The sequence below is a fragment of the Parus major genome, chromosome 7 (genome assembly GCF_001522545.3).
Source record: "Parus major isolate Abel chromosome 7, Parus_major1.1, whole genome shotgun sequence".
Taxonomy (NCBI): Eukaryota; Metazoa; Chordata; class Aves; order Passeriformes; family Paridae; genus Parus; species Parus major.
In genome coordinates this window covers 28,097,076-28,117,692 of record NC_031776.1, presented here as the reverse complement: position 1 = coordinate 28,117,692, position 20,617 = coordinate 28,097,076, and the positions used below count along the sequence as shown (strand labels likewise).

Sequence of the window (20,617 nt, the reverse complement as noted above, 5' to 3'; positions counted from 1 at the left end):
TGTGTTTCTGCTGCTATCAAACCCAGCCACTGCCTAACCTGTTTTACTCATCATTTACTGGGTCAGAGAACAGAAAAGGACCCCTGGAACACAGAGCTCTGTGAGATGGAGATTTCTTCAAAAATACATAAAATTTTATCTTATTTTAGTAAGCTCAGGGCCTTTTACCTTTACATTATTTACCATGACCCAATTATTTTGTGTGTCCAGTGGACAAGTTCTGATTGCCAGGTCACAAGGTCATGGTTGGTTTTACAAGAGTCAGTTTTACCTTTGAAGTGGGAGGAATACTGAAAACACTGCTGGGGATTTTTTGATGTTTGTTTTGGTGGTTGTTCTTAATAAAGGAACTTTTATTCTTTTATAAAAATGCCAGTCACACTGATGGCATAGTGTGGGTCAAGGGAAAATATTCACTAGGACTTTTCCTAGTTCTAGGCATCAGTATGATGGAGTGATTAGATTTACACACTTAGTAAAATGGGGTAGGGTTTTTTGAAGAAGGAAGGGGAAAAACCAGAGGCCATATATTTAAGGCAATGTTTACTGCCCAGTGACCCTCATACCTTGCAGAAAGAATGCAAAAAGGGTTCTGAATAATTTCAAATGCCCTTTTCAAGAGCACATGCCTGTGCATATTGGGAAAACAGTGCATTTAATATATAGCTAATTCTTCAGGGAAAAAGAATGGTTTGATTTGAAACCAAATGGATTTCAGAGGTGAGCTTGAAAACTATGCAGGGATCTGCAAATTTATCCTGTTGAAAAAAATAATGAGGCTGATTTGATTTTGATTTCTGGGAAGCACCCACCAGAAAGGATGGTGGGAAAATGCAAATGATAAAAAGATGCCTTAGTGATGGATACGTTTCATCTCAACACACTTTACCCGTCATAAGTGACCAGAGGAAACAGAAGGGTCTGTAATATATGAAAGGCTGGACTGGATGATAGAAGGGCTTCTTTCTCCCTTAGACTTTGGGATCTGTAAGCTACAATTAGTGGCATGACAGTGGTGACAAGAATGCTTTTGGGACCTGTTGTGCCATAAAGGAAACTTACCATGTTCTCACTCCCACAGCCAGCTCACACCACTTACCTTCTTCTCTGTACTCCACAGTGTAGCCTGAAATGGTGCAATTGCCTGTACTGGTTGGGGGTAGCCAGCGTAGGATCACAGAGGTGCAGCTTCTCTCCTGAGCAATGGGGCGGTTTGGGGCAGCTGGCACACCTTGGGAAGGGGAAACAACACCAAATCCAGCTTCACAACAGCAACTACTAGTGCTTTATTATGAAGATCAGGTGTATCAAGTCACTACAGGACAGCTGCACCTTGTAGAGTGGCTTAACTAAGCAGCAGGTGAGGAGTCAGTTACCACTGAATGCCCAAAACTGACACAAGCAAGGCACTCAGAATTCTTCTGTGTGTAGGGTGCTTTGTGTGCCTGGGAGCAGATTGACAAACGACCAGTAATCCTTCTGTGCTTTGCTCAGAGCTCCTTTCAGCAGAGGAATAGTTAGTGCAGCCACTGACTTGCTTGGATAAATTGGGGAAATTGGATCTCTAGGGTGGTTTGCAAGGCCAAACAAAATTTTAAATGCTCGTGACATTGCTGCATCTGTAATTCTCCAGTTAGACATTCATCTCTGGACCATCCCCTTCAACACAGCTGGCATCTCATCTCTAGTGCTAACAAATCCCTTCTCAGAGCTGGAGGCAATGAGCATCACCTCATTATTCTATATTCATTCCAATTTGATGGGTCAGTAATTACAGTGCTGAGAATTCAGGCTTGGAGACATGTCTCCAAGTTGAATTCCCAAAGAACAGTTTCACCCAGGCTAAATCTTACTCTCACCTCCTTTGTCCCTTAAAGAGAAGGAGAGGCAGGCAGTTGATGCCACTGGATCCCAGTTCCTCCCACTCCAGGCAGGTTCTGAAGCCCAGAGCTTCCTGCAATCAGCTGGGGCATCATTTCCCCAGGGACTCGGCTGCCTGAGGGAGCTGAGTTTCCCCTGGCTGGCCTTACTGAGCTCCTGGGAAGCAGCACAAGGAGCAGGATGCAGGAGCTGAACCAGTGCCAGTGCATTTTCATTTCCCAAATGTGATATTTATGGTCAGATGAATTAATCAAGCACAAGGAGTATGCAAAGCCTTCAGCCATCAGTGGGAGTTGTGGCTGAGGAATGGTTGTACGACTTTTAACATCTCAATTCACCTGGCACAGCTCCACATCTGTGCCTCTGCATGGGCTGTTCCTGTGTATTCCCAGCCCCCAAGGGACCACACACAGGAAACATCCTGTGTGTTAAGGTCAGATGTGCTACCTTGCACTTTGATGGTTGCAGAGGTTGATGCCGTTCCATGTTCATTGGTTGCCACACAGGTGTAGATGCCGCTGTCCTGAGGCATCAGGTTGCAGATCTTCAAGGTGAGCTCTCCTGAGTCACTGTAGATGCAGGAAGCCCAAATTATAAAACACTGCTTCACTTGCTAATGGTTTTTATATAGTTCCTGTCCTGCCTCATTACAAACACACGTGCACACAAGTCCTGTTAACACATTTGAAGGAACATCCCTCCAGCAATTTGGTGCCCAACTACAATCCCCTCATATGTCAGGTTTAGCTGTTAATGAAACCTTAGAGCAAACCTTTGGTCTGAATTGCCTGCCAGGCAAATTCTCATGTCTGTTGTGGTCTAGGAAGAGATGTGAAGGATCACTCAAGCAGCAAGCAGTCCAGGAGCTGAACATTGCCTGTCCTTGTCCAGAGCTGGATGCTTAGACTTGATATATCTGGGAAGATTTACCAGTGAAGATCTTTCCAGTCATGGGAGATGGTGAGCTGCTGTGCCTCTGCAGTGAAGTCCAACACAGACCAGACAAACTGGGCTTCCCACAGATGCAGGAAGCAGTCACACAACACAGGGTGACATTTCTAGGGAACTTCACACTCCTGGAGCATGTGGCATTGATCTGATGCTGTTGCCAGGGCCCCAGTTGGAAGACTGGACATCTCATAAAAGCCAGGGATAAAGAGCACAGCACTGAGTTCATGAGATACACTCAGTTTTTGTGCCAATCTGAGAAAATAAACAGCTCTGTGCAGTCTCATGAATTTATAGCAGGTCTGTTCATAGTCACTGCTGTTTGCACACTTCAGTCTGCAAAATGAAATTTGAGGGAGCTGGCCTGAATTAAAGGATTTTGCTTGTGTAACTGTTTTAGCTGTACTGGACCCAGCTTAGCTAACAATAAGTTTCCTTGATGGCAAAAGTAGGCTAGTTCTTGAATGCTTAATCTTTTGGGTACTGCAGACAGACATGTTTGCTGGGATAACTGTCTGGACTGTGCAGCTTTTGCTGGTCTGACTGTGCTGGTTTAAAACAGGACAGAAATATCCCCTCTCCCTGAAATCCACACACTTGTGCCAGCAAGATCTGTAAAAGCCACTGATCTGCTGGGCCTCTGCTTGGCAGGCAGTGTCTTCACTGGAAAGATTATTTGAGTAACAAGACAATACAAGTGCTGATAGTGCACAGGGAGCCAGCAGGAAGAGGATTGTGATGGAAACCAGAACCCTGTATGGAAATATCCCCCCATCCCAAGCCCAGACAGAGGCTCAAGATAAGGCAGTAGGAGATCTACGGAACAATAGCTAAAGACAATTTTGGATGCTCTGGGGCAGCTTCACAAGCCAGTGGTCTCTGAAGGAAACTCTTGATCAGATGTAAGGGGCTTTTTTATTGAATATGTAAAATCCCTTCTCTCTTACTGTTCTTTTTTCACTTTCAGTGACTTTGTACTCCCTGGATTCATTTCAGCCTGAGCCAGAAGTGCTGAAAAGTTCAAATGAAAGATTGCCTCCTGGAGATTTCCACTGCAGTTTGGCTTATATAAGCTGCAGATGAGCATCCAGCAGCAGACTGTTACCTGACCTGAATTCAACTCCAGATCCTTCTGAATCTTCCCAGTGCTTGTTGTAAAGATAGTTTTCCTCTCTGCTATCCAAGCCAGGGACATTATGACAAGCAACTTTCTGTCCAAACACAGCCAGATGTAGCCTTCCCAGGAGCAGATGTGGGCTTTTTTAGGAACAGCTGAGGAAAGGCTCAGGAAAAATGCAACCCCACCACTGCCAATAAGATCAGAAAATGCCCAGTGATAGGGGTATTGCAAGCTGGTGAAGGCTTGCTCTGCCCTGCCTTGATTAAGGCACCAAACTCAAGCAGAGAAGCAGAGGCAATACTAGCCAAACTAACAGGTTGTAAGAATTCTGGCTTCTGGCTTGCAGCTGGCTCAGGAAGTCAACTGGAGCGAGCTCACGTCTGCCAGCAGCATTTGGGGAATATACCCAACATCAGCTTGGGAGACAAATACAGCAACCCCAGACCTGAAGTCTGACCCTTTCCAGCCAATGTTTGCCACACTGATATGCTGACATGCCATGCCATGCCATGCCATGCCAGGCTTAATTAACTGCATCCTAATGAGTCTTGTAGCCAGACTGGTGCCATATTTGAGGGTAACAAGCCCATCAGGACCAGCTCTGTTGGGATCCACAGGCAAAACCTTACCAGGATGACACTGTGTAAGTGGCTGTGCTGTTGTCATTGTCCAGAATGTTTTGGTCTGGTCCTTTCCAGGTTATAGTTGGTTTGGGTCGCCCACAGACTTTGCACTGCAGCATCACTGTGTCCCCCAGCAGGCAGGTGATGTCCACTAATGGCACAAGAAACTCTGGAGCCACTATAAAAAAACAATGGGGACACACACACACAACACCTCCTTTAATATTCAGGTGAGGATGTCTAGAGTCATACAAGGCTAGAGAATACATCATAGGATGAACTATGGGATCTGGGTCCCAAACAGGTGGGAATCTTGGGATTATGTCGTTGAAACTGCCCTCCAGTAAAAGCCAGCTGTCTGCAGCTCAGAGAAGGAGGTAGGAGGGAGTATCCATTCTCCAGCCCTGTGCTCTGGCAGGTGGATGAGGTTTTGAGAGGGCAGGTTTGAGGGCTTCAGCCTGGCCTGTGGCCCCAGGCTGTCTGAGCCGAGCAGCCAGCAGGAAGCCTGCTCTGCCTGGGGACTGAGCAGCCTTTGCTGCAAATGCTGGTAAGTGCAGAGCATGCTGTGGCACCAGAGTAAATCACAACTGCAGCACAGCTGTCCTTAACTCACCTTCTTGGATGAAATTGGGGTTGATTATCTGAAAAATACAAAGAGATACAAGCATTTATTTCCTAGACAGTGACAAAGAGACATCTGTTTTCACAAGGCCCCGTGGTGATTCTGACCAGAACTACAAAAGTGCTGCAGAGGTAACAAGCACCTTTTACAAGCAGCAGGTGCAGCAAACTCTAGTGACAACACATGTGGGAAAGTAAAGGAAAGCTATGACTTCTTGAACCCTGATAAAGCATCAAATATAACAGGCACAGCACCAAGGCTGAGGAGGGTAGACGTGCTTCCTCTTTGCTATGTGATAATGACAAAGCCATTAACTCTTCCCAGGGTGGTTGTGCATCCCCTGTGCCCAGCTCCAGACCTGTGTCACACAGCACCTGCAGTCACCACACACCTGGAGCATGCCACCAGCACTCTGGCCACTAACCAGGTCTGAGGAAATGTCTTTTAACTTGTGCTCAGCTTCAGGAGAAAAAAGGTAAAGCACTAGACTATAAATACTTCATTTTTCCCACTGTCAAGGATCAGTCCTGCAACAATTCTTGGTCTATTAACATGAGTGAAAATTCACTCATTTAATTGGACTGCTGGAAACTTTCCAGCTTGAAAGGTTTGGATAACTAAGGGTTATTTTATCTAACTAGTTAACTGACCAAGTCAGCAAAGACTTGAAAAGCTACTGTTACTCTGTGGTCTGTGTGCCAATGTAACTCCGGAAGCAAAGGTGGAAAAAGCAAAGACAATGCCACTGAGTTCTTATAGAATCGATGCTAACTACATTGTGTTGTACAACAGTATAGAGGTTTTAGCCTCATTAACTGTTCTAATAATCTCATAAGGCCTTGTTATTCAAATTCAATCTAATAATTTCACGTTTAAGCACCATAAACACCAATGTGGTTTATCTCATCTTAAATATCTTACTATTTATTTCTGAGCTATTTTGGAAGATGCCAATGAAGCAGTGACCTAATTCATGGCCTGCCAAAACTGATAGGAAGTTTTTGCAGAGGCTCAGAAACCAGGCCACAAAACAGAAGCAATAACCCTTCAAAATAAAGTAGATACATCTTCAAGATTTATATTTACATTTTGGCTTTATAAATAGATTCCCAAGGTTGATGGCTCAGGGTGCCATTCAAGGAGGCGTTCGGGCACATTCATTTTGGTTTCATAGCCTTTCTTTACAGCCCCACACTGAGACCTCAGGGTTTGTTTTCCCGTGGCACCACCACAAAACCCCAGGCATAGCATGGAAAGCACAGAGCCCCTCTGAAGGGTGCAGCTGGGCACTGCCAGCACCAGCACATGGACCTGCCAGCCCAGGGGCTCAGGGAGCAGCTGCTGCTGCCCCACTGGGTCCAGGACCCACACACAGCCCCCTGGATGCTGCAGACAGGAAGAAATTGTGGCACAATGGGGTACTGGATGGAAAACATCCTCTGTCCTGTCTGTGCATGTGAAAAAAAGAGAGATGGCTCTTTGTGATTTAGTTGTATCTTTCACACAACACAGCAAAGGAAGAAAAAGCTGTTTTGTGGATAACCATAACCATTGCCACTTTCACTCACAGACACCATCTACTTTTCAGATAAGTAACCCCAGGCATTAGTTCATTTGCACATACATCTTCATTTTTGTGGTATTTGGCTTAACTGAAATATCCATTTTCCATAGCTCTCCCCTTCCTTCCCTGCAGCATGCACTAAATTCCCTTATTATTCACTGATCTCCATCCCTGTAGGATTAGAGATCAGGAGAAAGAAACACTCATTAACACTTTATATTAATTTTATGACTCTAAAGGATTCATTAGAAGATGCAACTACAATGATGAATGTAACAGATATCCCTATAAATAAATAATTCTTCATTTCTAGTGACTTCCAAAGTACAATAATTTATAATAATTGCCTTACCATTTTTTTTTTTCATTGCCTCACCATGGGAATAAAAGAAAGAAAATTATCACTGCTACCTACTATTGGAAGAGTCTGTGGGTAAAATTTACATTTTCTTTCCCAAAACTTCATCTGTTAATTAATCAAATGGTACCTAGCAACACCCCCACAGCCACATCACAGTTTTAGCCTGCTGGAAGCTTAGACAAAAGTAAAAGCCTCTCTGCACGAGAACATTTAAGTGATTTAATACACCACCTTATTAATGAATGGGATTCCTTCTGCTTTGAAGGACAGCATCAAATATGGGGTGAGAAGGGCAGGAATGGGAAAGGAAAGGTTCACAGCCCGATTTGCAGCCAGGGGCTGGCTTGGTGATTCATGTGCTCCCAGGCCCTGGGGTTCTGCTGCCTCTCCCTGCAGGCTGGCCAGGTTCCTGGGCTATGGCTGGATGGCAGGAGCCTCCATAGAGTCCTTCTAGATTAAGTGCAAGACCTTTGGAGACAATGTCTTCATTTGCCAAATAGGTCTGTAATCCCTGGGGGTGGAGAAGGGGAGCTCCCAGAGATTGCTCTCACTGCCCTCAGAGGATAGGAGCTCATGTACTGCTTCTCCACACAGCCTCCTGCTGGTGCCAGGGCTGGATCCCCTTGTGGATGCACTTGCCCACACAGTCTGCAGCAGTTTGAATGAGGATCTCACAGCCCAGCCCTCAGCTGAGCACCTGGGCTGCCTGAACAGATCCCAGCAAACACCTCCTGCACCAGAGTGTGGCTGCCAGTCTGGCTGTGAGAGGACAAGCTCATGGGGATGGCACCACCCAACACAAGAACTTCTCACTGCAGCTTCAGTGTCAGTCCACACCATGCAAACACAAACCCTAAGGGCATCAAACTTAGTTCACAGTGCACGTAAGAAACACAGATGTGCTCCTTTTCCTTGAAACATAATTTTAATCGAGATGAGGTATATATATATATATATTTTTTTTTTAATTGGGTGAAATACTTGTTGCATGGCCCAGAACAGGTGAAAGTTTCTCCCCTCTGTGTCCAGGAGAGTTTGTTTCCTGTACAATGACATCTGAAAATGGAAATCCTATGCAAGGTAACAAAAGGCAGAACATGAAATGTTCTCTGTTCAAGTAATGTGGGGTCTAGCACTGACCAGGCAAAGCCAGGCAGCTGGAGGGAGGGGGGTGAGATAAAGGAATGTGAGGACAGGTCAGGGCTATTGAATGAAAAGCCAGAAATAGACCTTGCTTCTCCCTCTTCCAGCCTGTGCTGTTTCAGGGCTCAGACCAAGAAGACACATAAGACATGAACTTGAATGCCTTTGGGCACCTGCAGGGATCTAAGTGACCTGCATCTAGGTCAATTAAGTGAAACTTAACAGTCAAGCTTTAGCAAAGCAGCATGGGTGCTTCTCCAGCAACTCCATATTCTGCAGTATTTTTCCTGGTCTGTTAAGCTCATGTTATAAGGATAGAAAGACATCTGCAGTAGCTGTAAGGCCGGTTTGCAAAGCGACTCTAACTGCCCTAATTCTTAGCATGATCTTATCTTTCACTTGTGCACACCTTCTTTATCTGAGGGGGAGGGAGAAGCCATCCTGCCACCAATGGCCAGTCCCCAAACACTCTGCAAACACAGCTTGGCTGCCTGAGAGGGTTCTCACCTCGGCCAGGGTTTGTTTCTCCATTGCAGGGAGTCCTTGCCATGCCTATCCCCCTTCCTTGGAGGGATTACACCCAGCCCAGACACAGCACTGCACAGAAGGGCCCAGCAGATGACCAGCTTTTTCCAGTGCCATGTTTCAATCCCACTTTAAGGGAACATATCAAAACCAGGAGTGAGAATATTACTTTTCCCCCAAAGCCTAAGAATAGTCTGCAAACCAAGCCCTCTGTAACAAGGTCGGTGCTTCACCTAAACAGCAGAGGGCATGTTCACTCCAAGACAAGCGGCTGAGCATTTTGTGAACCTCTCGGTCACCGAGTTAAAATACAATACTGACACATTTGCTCATACTGGTAGCAGAGTCAGCAGCATGTTCCTTGCTACCTCAGTCAAAACCAAAAATTATGATTCTCTGAAAAAAATGAAATTAATTAGAGATAAATTAGGTGGACTCTAATTTTTAGGAAAATATCTATCAGCTATCTTTGTCTAGGATAATTTTACTGAGACCTTCAGGGTGACAGGCTCACAGTGTCACCAGCCTCCCCTCCTCCAAAAAAGAAACAACTAGAGAAATTTCTTGATTAAATGAGCAAATAAGGATTCCACCACAAATGGACAGAGGCTACCAAAGGGAAAATATAATTTAAAATGACATCTAACTTGAAGCATCCCATGACATCAGCCTTTGTCAGGGATGGAGGATCCTTCTGGCACCAGTGTGGATGGGCTCAGCTGCCTTTGGGACTGATGGGGAAGGCACAAGAGATGCTGTACAACATCTGTGCAGAGCAGAAGCCCTCTTGCCTCATGTTCTTGCTGCCTGGCCCTAATAGCTGGTGGTTTCCATGGCTGAATCTGTGGGATGTCCCTGGCACTGTGCTGTAGCACCCTACACCTTCCTGCAGATGAAGTAGGTCACTTGATTTTCTAAAAGCTAATCCACCATGTCTGTGCTGCTGGCTCAGGCTATGTCACACCTGATGAGCCACCTTCCTGGTCTGTCTCAGCAAGCCCTGGCCACTCAGGGCAGCAGCACAGCAGTGTTGCCTATGGAGCCCCAGGGAAACCCAGGGAATCTCCCAGGATTGTACTCATTCACACTGTGCTAACAGGCCAGGAAAGGCTTTCTTACAGTATTGTAAGACTTTGCCAAGAGATCACTCTGGAGGTGGACAGCCTCAGGCAGGGGGTGAAGGCATTTGCACAAAGCACTCGAGAATTCTTGGCCTGCCCTGACTGGTGACTTGGAGCCAGCACTGCATCCACCAAAACATTACTCAACCACGTGGACTGTGGGGGTGCTCACACAATATTCTTCTACAGTGGATGTTTCCTAGTGCTTATCATGGTCTAGGTGTCTCTGAGTAGTTCTTGACATGCTAGAATGTCATAACTGAAGGAAACAGATTAGGAAGCCCAACATACGTACCTTGGCAACAGCTCAGCTCACTAATGGCACTTCCAGTGACTTGGTCTGGGCTTCATCTCTGCTTTGCACAGCAGAGACACTGGAACAGACACCAGGGGCTCAGTGACAGATGTGTGTCACCAACAGCACTTGTGACACTGCAGCTGGGGCTGTGCAAAACGTCTGGAGCTGTGTCAGAGCCCTACACCTGAGGTCCATCCCAAAGCTGGCAGGAGCTGCTGCTGGATTTAGTGAGGTTTAACTCAGTCAGATCTTCTGACTGCTGGAAGAACATTCCTTTAGACAAGGGAGGTTTCCTGATGGGATCTGCACAGCTGCCTTGTGACCTCCTCAGCAATGCTGCAACCCCATGAGATGTTACAACACAGAATTGTAGGACAATTAGTTGTGTCATTGTCCAGACTTGTCCAGGACCCCAGACTTGGGTGTGGATGATATTTACTGATTCACAAGGGCATACATCTTCCCAGAAGTGGAGTTGCCTGTCCCTGTGAACTACAGATATGTGGAAAGAGATTCTCAGATCATTTTTAAGTGTAGGTTACTCCTGTCACTCACATGGCTACACATGGCTCTTAAGTGCCTGCTCCTACACTCACATACTTCATGGGTGAGTTTGTGCCTTCTGTTTTATGAGACTACCACACAAAGCAGAAAACTGGGGGGGGGGGGGAAATCAAACTTAATTTCCATCTTTATGCACTCTCATTACGTATTAATAAACAAAGGGGAAAAAAATAAAGAAGCAACCAGTCACTAAGAGATGCTATTTCTAGTCAAAGCTACAATGAATAGGAAATTCTCAAAGGCCTGCATGAACAAAAATCCAGTAATGGAATTTTAGCTCTTTTAAACAGTCACCCAGAATTTTGTTTCCTGCTCTCACAATATATGTTTTCCACATTTCTTTCTGTTTTTGCATTCCCTTGAAACAAAAGCAAAGTGCTTCCAGAAACCTGGAGTCTACTGAATGGAATCCACTGTGGTATTTCATCAATAGCAAACAAAGCGAGATCTGAAAGGCTATAGCAGCTGTGGGACTCCATGGGTACTATGAGCAGCTTACTGACTTCTTGGGCAGGAAATAGGGTGGAGATAAATTGCACCCATGTTTCCAGGTAATTAATGTGTCTGCTTTGCCTTTAGAGACTGCTGTCTCTGTTCCAGCACTGGGTGCACGTTCTCATGCACGATGGGAAGAAGAGGGATGTCAGGGGTGACTGGCCCTGTTATTACCTGGCTGTAGTGATGACTCCACCTCAGTGACACAGGAAAGGCACCCTGAGTGTTGCTGGCCAGGACACAGCTCTTCTGCCAGCACCCCCAGCACCTCTAAAACCCCTCACAAGCCTGGCCAGGAGTGAGGACAGGTGTTCCCTCTCCTTGGGCCATCATGTTTCTCCAGCTGCCCTGGGAACTCATCGGTGGCCACTCCACACAGAGCAGGGAAAGCAAAACCAGGTGAGATGTGGATGTTCACTGCAGACACAGGTGGGGCTGGAGGGGCAGCACAGCTGTTTAAGTTATCTAAGCCCAGCAGACAAAGCCTAGAAGATCGATGAAGCCCTGGATCAGGCTCTGGTGTTGGAATTAGCTTGTTTTGCCTTCTGATTTATTGAGAAAAGACTTTGGCCTCCTGGGCTGTAATATAGCCCATTTATTGTAACACGTTTGGAAAGGAAAATCAAACCACTCATAATAAAGGGAAAGGGAGAGCAATTGTGGCTTCCAGCAGTGAATACCTTAAACCTTTACAGATCAGACTTCCCCATGGCCTCTCCTAAGGCTTCACCAGCATTTTATGAGTCTGCCCTTGCTCTGCTCCCTCCAGACGACTTTATTTAGTTTATACTGGGTATTAGCAATCCCTTCCCCCCAATATTTTTTACCAGACCAGCGAGATGATCACACTCAATCCTGGCTGCAGATTTTCTGAAACCAGCACAAAGCAAGGGCTGTGCTGCTCCTTGCAGGGCAGTGTGACCTTAGTAAGTCACCCCCACAATTGTTCTCTTATTTTCTCTTCCTCTGCCATTTTAAATATTTGCTCAGTCCCAGAGACATTTGCCAGAAGCAAACTTGAGCTTTCCAAGCCATGAGGAATACTGTGGCTTCTGGGGTCTGCAGTGCAGTGGCACTGTCACCTCCAGTAAGTGACCTGGGAAATACAGGATGGGGCTTTCTGAGTGTAAACAGTCACACAGAAGGCACACAGTTATTCTCCCAATAGCAGAATAATACCATAGTTAAGACTTCACATTGGTGTCTTTTGGTTTAAATAGAGACTTTTTTTCTCCTGAACTTCAGAGCAGTAGACTGTACCATGGTAAAAACACAAATCAAGCCATCAGGAAGACTAGAAATGCTGACAATGCAAGGATTCAGATACCTCCCGCTGGAAATGTTAAACCATTTGTTTTTCCTCCTGTTGAACAAAGTCAAAACACAGAAATCCTTTGCAAAAGAACAGTGACTTTCACCCAGCTCTGCACCCTTATCTCAGCCACTTGTTTCTCCACAGGGCAATTTTCAGTGAGTGAAAGCTTCCACAGACTCATGTGTAATAATGGGCACTGCCTTATAACAAATACATACACTTCCAGATATTACCTGTGGCTGGAAAAATGCTCTTTGAAAATGTAAACACACTCCTGAGAATAATGCAGCTTTGGAGGTGAGGACCATTCAATCTCCAGGATGTCAGCTGGCTCAAAAGCTCTCCTTTAGTACACATCCCAACACAATTAAAATAAAAGCGTGCTTTCAGGTTAACAGCATAGGTGGTGCACCTCAATACACTTCTTTCTCTTTTTATTTTCCCTTCAGGAGGAAGATCAGCTTTCTTTTGCAGGATGTTTGTAGTGCAGCCTGGCTGACAAAGTCTGGGAGATCTGCTAGGGCACAGATATCTCTGTTCTCAGTGACCTGTCCTGTCATCACCACAAGATCACCATCTCTCTGAACCATGTCCTTGCCTGTTTCAGCAGGAACCTCTTTCAGCCTTGGAAAAATGTTTAGAAATGCTTTGTGTGGTCACTATAAACAGGAGGAAAAAAAAAAGGATCCTGCTAGATTTTAATTGAGGAGAACCAGACACATAACTCTGCATGATTTTAAGCTCTTTCAGGCTCTCTCAACAAGGCACTCCACTAGAACTGGTGGTTTCACAATGGAAAACCAGCGGCATAACACAGCATAATTTGGGTCCACCTAACTTCATCAGCCTTGCTTGAGATATAGGAACATTCACTCAGCTGGTTTTACCATTCCCCTTCAGTACCTGGACAGAAATGCAATTCCCACTCTGCTAAGAGAAAAGGGAAAGGTATTTTCTGATTTTGTAGGTGAAGTGCTGGTTGTGGTACAACAACATTTGGCCTGACTGGCAGCTCAAGTATGTATTGCCAGGGCAAGGAGTGTTTTTAATATAGAAAGGTGCTACATTTATCAGCAGCTGACACACTTGCATTATTGCTGGAATGAGGTCCCAGGTGGGAAGCAGAGACTGAGGGTGGCAATGTGAGCCCCCCGCTCAGTAGGAGCTTGTTACTGAGCTCCCTCCACCGCTCCCACAACAAAAGAAGCCCAGGGTCCAGTTCAAAGCTTGGCAAAACCAGAACTGATACTTTTTGTGACTCACACTAAATTGGCACACACTTCTGCGAGCAATACAGACCCACCAACTCCCCTAGCAACAAAGGCATTTCAAAACAGACACGTTCTTGGGAAAAAATAATCACAAGGATGATTGTCTCTACCTCCATACTAGTATTGGGGTCAAGGTCATCACACTCTGATTCCTCTGAGCTGTTTGTCTCCTTGTTTGGCAGCATGAAGAGGAAGAAAGAGAACAAGAGATTAGAATAAAGACTGGTTAGTCAGGGCAGAGCAGCACACTTGTGAGCAGCATGGAAATGGGTAACAGTAGGGAAAATGCTCCTAAAACACAAACGAAAAACAAACTGACAACAAAACAAGGGAAGCAAAGGCAAAGACATGCTTTTGCCAGAGAAGCAGCAGTGATTCTGCAATTCGTTCAGGTAGTGAAAACGAGGAGGAAGCAAGAGGAGGAAGAACTGTGCCACCATGCTGGAGCAGCTGCTTCCCTTGGGCCCAGTCCTTCCTCGTCCAGAGGGTGAGAGGGCGCCCGGGATGCAGTGTCAGGGTTCCTCCCTTTGCACATGCCAGGGCTATTGCACCAGGCTTGTAAGACAGAAAGCCTCTGCAAAGGAAAACACTTCATCATAGACTCTCCTGGAGAGGGGTGTATCCAAAGGACATGCTCAAGTGCTTTCCTGAATCAAGGCCGGGCTTTGGTTGTGTCAAAATCACAACAAGTGTTTGCTTGCCTCTGTTGGGAGGGAAAGCCCCAGATTAGTCCTGAGCAGGCCTCATGGTCGGTTTATAGGGATGGATCCTCTGAGTTGGAGCACAGTAGTCAGGCACCCAGAGCAGAAGATGGAGCTTAACCCCACAGTTCTCAACCTTTTCCATACTGGGAGATCTCAGAGAAAGAGAGAGAGACGCAGACACACAGACACACACACACACAGACACACACACACACAAGACCTTCCTCCTGGCAAGACAGAGTCAGCATCTCTGCCCTGTCTGATAACATGGAAAGAAAAAGGTCATTGAGACCATCTCCCTAGACCAAAAACCTTAAGAATCCCCAGGCTGGGAGCCCCTTATCTTAACATCTGGTCAAATATTGGCCTAAAGAAAACTCATCAGCAAGGCCATTGGTTCACCCAGTGGCTTTCTCACTGCTACAGCTGCTCTGATGAAGCTGCACTAGGCTAGATTAGAGGTCAGTAAATCACTAGTGTCACAATTTTAAGTTATTTAACCATGAGTATAGTTGGGTTTCTTAAGGAGGAGTACTTACTTGCATGTGGGATGCCAGGAAAAAGAAAACAAAAAACAAAGACTGCATTTTATCTTGCATGCAAAAATCCTGCTAAAATGGATACTACAAAAAAGGAACAAAAAAAAAAAAGATAACTGAAGTTGAAAAAAAAAAATACAACAAAACCAAAAAAACCAAAACCGAAACTCAAAATTGCCACCCCCTCCCTCTCTCAGGAGAGGATGCTACAGGGGGTGGAAAGGATGGGAAGCAGGAGAGCAGCACAGAGCTTTCAGATGGCCTTACTCACTTTAACAGAGACTTTGTTCCCCAGAATATCCTTGGATTTACGTGGCCCATTGGCTTCATTTTTGCCACTGCTCTCCTTTTCCGCCCGCTTTCTCATGCGCAGGGTATGCCATGAACATGACTTCCTGTTGTACCAAAAAACGCAGCAATCAAATGGCAAATCATAGCAGGAAGAAAGGTTTTGGAAAGGGGAACCAGCATCCACATTTGCAATTACTGCAATTCCCTAGAAGGTGAAAGCCACCGGCAGGCAATATGCCCGTCTCAATCTCAGCAATGAGAGCTGAAGTTAAAAACCAAACCAAAGAGTTCTGCAAAGCAGATGTTGTGCCACACTTGCTGTTTAAATGCATGGAGCAGGAAAAAAATGTCCATGATGGAAGCACAGGCAACTCAAACTTGGTCATCTGGTTTTGGGGATTTTGTCTTGCATTGCCACAAATAGAAATTTATTTTAATTTTGCTACATTTAAAAGACCAACTTGGTCCTCAGTCTCGTTGGTTAAAAGCAGTGTAACAAATACATAAGAATGGTCCTAATAGATTATTCCATATAGGAAATTAAAAGAAAATTAAGAAATTCAAGTTGTTGCTCACTACATGTTGCTCAGAACACAAACAGCTGAATAGGAGCTGCATTATTAATTTTCCAAGAGATAAGTAATTTCCTAGAATTACAAGCTCTGCTGTGCCTCTCAAGACCAAGAATTTCCCATTTGACTGTGCCAATCCAGCTAAAGAGGACATCAGTCAGCTCATGGGTTTTGGCTAGCATCACAGCAGGCACCATTTCCAGTAAATTTTTCACCCCTTACTCCTGCTCCTATGACCTTATTCTTGGAAAAAAATAAAAAAAAGACCACTATCACCTTTTGTAAGAGCAATGCTGTGTTGACAAGAGAATTGCATATCAAAGCAGACATAAGAAAAAACCAAAACAGTTCTTGGTATGGATTTCATTTGGTTTAAATAGTGGGCAGGTTGGGGGGGAATCTGGGGAGGGTTATGTTGTCCAAAGCATAAAGCTCTCAAAACAGCAGTGTGATGAGCTGGGGTCCAGGTTCAAAGCATCTGCCCACCTTTAAGTCATGCAAATTTGATTTGCATGTTTAAGCCCAATGTTTGGCACATGTCACGTCTACAGTACCTTGATACATTTTACAAAGGAAGTTGTATGAAATCCAGGGATCACCTGTGATGCCAATAAAACGCAGTATGTTAGCAAGGTAGGACCCAAAGGATGCCCCACGCAGCCGTCGCTCCCCCATGAACACTGCCTGACTCCTAAAGGCTCCCTGCTGTCACCTCAGCACCTGATGGGAGCTGTACAATAGCTCAGTTACACAACAAGCAAACCCTGCCACAGCCACGAGACTGAACTGGGTCACGACGACTGTTCTTGGCACCAGGATCAGAGCGTGCGCTACCTCAGCCTGTGCGGGCAGTCGTGTCTGAGCACAGGGAGCACCAGAGCACCCTGCACGGCTCAGACAGGCCCGAGCTGCTGACTGCTACTGGGGCATTTCTGAACAAGGTCCAAATGACAACTGCAGAGCAGGAGAAGTTATCCAACGCTTCAGGACTGCTACGTTTCCCTTAGGATGTTTAAGAGTCAAGAACATGGCAGATGGGGCTCCCTGATCTATATAATGAATATATAATGAATAATGAATATTTATGGTGCCAACACTGCTGCATCGACCAGATATTTTGTGTACAATATTTGTCACAGAAGAAACAGTTTTATGACTTAAACTAGGTAGTCACTGTGATCTGGCAGACCAGATAGGACTAAAGATAGCACAGCTCCAGGTTATTTTTTCTCATAGGACTCCTATTATTCAAGCATCTTTTTGTTTTCAGGGTTGTTTTACTGGTTTGAGTCTAGAAACATAATTTAGGACTTTAAATCTCACTGCAGTGACAAAGAGAGAAGTGCAGTTCATGTGTCTTTCAATTTTGTTACACCTTCCTGGCCACAATTCATCTGCCTACAGAATTTGATGCAGAATTTTACTGCACAGCTGCCATGCAATCAGTCTTCACCAGGAGTCTGGTACCGTGGATGGTTCTAAGGGCATGTGGTTGCATATTGTGGCTAGAGAGGAACCCAGGAATGGCTGTGGCAGATGTGCAAGAGATGTGCCAAGCAATTCCTTTGCCTTAACATGCAATTCCAGGTAGCATTCATTACTGGCTGACAGGTAAAGTCATCATTTCTCTTAACTGAAATGGCAGCAGAGATCAAGTTATTATTTTTAGTGAATCTGTCACAAAATCTGTCCTCATGTTCAATTCTGCACCTTGAGGTATTTGTGGAAGGTAACACAATTTGTAGCATACATCATGCATTACCATCTAGTCATTTTAGATGTTAAAAGAAATCAACAGGTATTACTGAAAAGAGGGTTGTACCTTCTGTATTTAATACCAAAAAACCACTTTCTTGCATTAGTCATTTCAGACTGACAAATTTCTAAAAATCAGAAAAGAAAAATATATATCCACACATTTGTTAAATAAGCAACAAAATATTATAAACAAAATTAAAATCAAAACAAAATAAAATCAAACAAAATAAAAGGGTCAAACTAATTATTTTACCTCATTAAAACATGCTCATGGTGAAAATTTATTTTACATATTTAAAATAGTACATTTAAAATTAGTTACATTACAGGTACAATGATGAACATTGCGACTATCCATTATATTGCACAACCTGACTTCATTGATGTGAGTTTGTTTCTTTTTTTTTTTTTAAATAGTGCAAAATACTTTATACAGGAATGTACTTGGATGGGGGTCTTGCAAACCAAAAAATATATTACAAAAGTTACTGCAAACAGAAAAAAACCCCAAAACAAATTAAAAAAAAAAAAAAAAAGATACAAGCTGTACAAGGAAATTGCCATAGACAACAAAATCTCTCCTCCTTGAGAAGCAAACCTCAGTCCAACACAGAGCCTGGATTTTTGTGTTTGTTTTTTTTTTATCTAGATGCTGTTATAACCAATATATAGATTAGTAACTTAATACAACATAAATATAAGTCCAGTCCAAGCAGGTCCATGTTGGTGTAAAATGGTGTCACGTAAAGCATATCTTTAACCGTCTATGGTTTTATTTCTCTCCAAAGCATAAACAAAATCCCACAAAATGAAAATAAGCAAAACCCGAGCTATCCACCATGGCTGCCCGACGCTGCGGATTGACCACTCAGCTTGTTCCAATGGCACTGTAGATCAAAACCAGCGGGATTTCCCTACCTTTTGGGTTTATTTTTATTTATTTATTTTATTTTCCTCAAAAAATCCACATAGTGCTCCCAGCGAAGCCAATAGGGCACTTACTTGATGCTTCCATCGCTACTATCTGTAGTGGATTTAGGGAGGGGAGCCAAGATACTGCCAGGGATCCATCCTTCAGCGGCTGGAGAGTGGTCGTTTGCGGGCTGGTACACCAGGAACATGTTCTGCTGGTTGATAGCAAGGATCTGAACCACCTCTCCTTGATTCACACAGATCTCATCCTCCTTCAGTGCATAGTAATCTTTAATCACCACCATGGAAGAGGTCCCATTGCACCCTCCCAAATCAGTCTGCAAACGGACACAACACAAAGCGGTGAGCGGCCGGCGCGGAGGAACCTGCCCTTTCTGGCAGCGATCCCACTACTTCATGTCCAGCCTAACCAGACCAGGGAAAAAGACACAAAACATTTGGAAGTTCACATTGGCAGAAAAGGATTTTAAAGATCTGAAAGGTGGCAGTAAGCTAATACAAACCAGTCTCCTATTTCACATCAGACTTCAAAGCTGCTAGCGACTGTGCCCCTGGGTGTTCTCATCTGCGGGGGTGTTACGGATCTGTGCTGAGCCAAACAGGGAGAAAGACCAATGAAGCTGAGTGAATACTCACAGATAAAGATAGGTCAGATTGAAAGTGGCTTTGGTCAACCTCAGTCAGCAGCAAGGTCCAAACACAGTTGGTGGCCACTGACTCTTTGGTGGTTTGTGTGCAGCACACATGTACCCAAATTATAAGCTTTAGCTGGCACCCTGTGAGCTGTTATGTGGGAAAAGGTCTAAGCTCTTCCCTACCACAGAGTTTTTCAGGAATGGGTGGTTAATGGATATTGGAGAAGCCTGAATATGACTTCTGCCAGTACTGCAAATGGATATCTAGTTCAGCAGATCTGCAAGCACAGTGCCCCAAAAAACACAGAGATCAGTGCTCCAGGGTCAGGCTCTGTCTCTGTTTCCCAGATGAACTGCCATCCTTGGATGCCAGGGCTTTTGCATGAGCTGTTTAATCCCAAATCACATGTAACCCCTTTGCTTCAGTATGTTGATTCCTGTTGACCTGGTTAGCTGCTAATTAAAGCTAACAACATGGATCACCTGTGGTGTAAGAAATGGGCTGTGAGATCATGTTTTATTAGATGAGCTCAGTACCTTGCTTTGTTCATACTTGTCTCCGGGCTGTGAGTGCTCATACCCTGTGCTGCCATTGGAGGTAGATATCTTCAGGGGTGGGAGAGATGGGTTACGGCTTGTAGCCTTCAAAGGCTTCTCAGACCCTACTGGAATAGAAGAATGGGGCCTGGTGTTGGGCTGAGGGACCCTGCCAGCCTGGGGCCGCAGCACCGCCGAGCTGCTCTCCTTGCGTTGGTACTCGATGGGCGACTGCAGCGCTGCAAGAGAGGACAGGAGTCAGCCATGTGCTCCCAACAGCCTTGCCAGGGGCTGCAGAGGTGTTCAAACAGGTGGGGTGGTTCAAACAGAACAGATTCATATGCTGCAAACCAAACAGGAGCAGGAGATGCTGCCATGGAAGCACATGGAGCGCTCATGGCTAGACAGGACACAAGCACTTCACACTGTGCTGTGCGTGAACTGGACACAGCACTCCACGCTGATGTGAAGAACAGCTTCTCTAACCTACACAGAGAGGAGGCTAAAATGTTTGCCATTTATAGCATACATAACTGCATTCATTTTCTTTGAAATTGCACAAATTAATCACATCCTGTAGTCAAAATAAACGAAAGCCTGACTAAGAGGTGCACAGCACATTTGCAGTGAGTTTTGCTAGCATCAGGAAACACAGGTCAAGACCTCTGAGTCTCATTTGCACATTCCCAAGAAAGTGTGACTAATAAATAGTCTTCAGATGTAATGCACTTCAACTTGGCTCTCAATGTGCTTTCTTCATTAACTGCTTTGGTTCAAGGAAACTGCTGGAACTGACC

At 44.9% G+C, this 20,617-nt stretch overlaps 1 protein-coding gene across 12 annotated transcripts in view; it reads right to left on the bottom strand.

The window, feature by feature from the left end:
* KALRN (kalirin RhoGEF kinase) overlaps positions 1-20,617 on the bottom strand; it is a 470,986-nt gene that overhangs the window by 11,525 nt on the left and 438,844 nt on the right. For 6 of the 12 annotated variants that reach the window (XM_019007391.2, XM_019007396.2, XM_019007397.2 and 3 more), the window contains 8 exons: positions 19,821-20,059; positions 18,718-18,965; positions 15,366-15,489; positions 13,962-14,021; positions 5,186-5,213; positions 4,579-4,750; positions 2,329-2,450; positions 1,100-1,231 (listed from right to left, as the gene is read on the bottom strand). In XM_019007391.2, coding sequence (XP_018862936.1) covers positions 1,100-1,231; positions 2,329-2,450; positions 4,579-4,750; positions 5,186-5,213; positions 13,962-14,021; positions 15,366-15,489; positions 18,718-18,965; positions 19,821-20,059 — 1,125 coding nt within the window. Of the gene's footprint in view, positions 1-1,099; positions 1,232-2,328; positions 2,451-4,578; positions 4,751-5,185; positions 5,214-13,961; positions 14,022-14,061; positions 15,179-15,365; positions 15,490-16,537; positions 16,557-18,253; positions 19,238-19,820; positions 20,060-20,617 lie in introns of those variants that run through there. The other 6 variants (XM_033516123.1, XM_033516126.1, XM_033516125.1 and 3 more) reach the window with 6 other exon arrangements.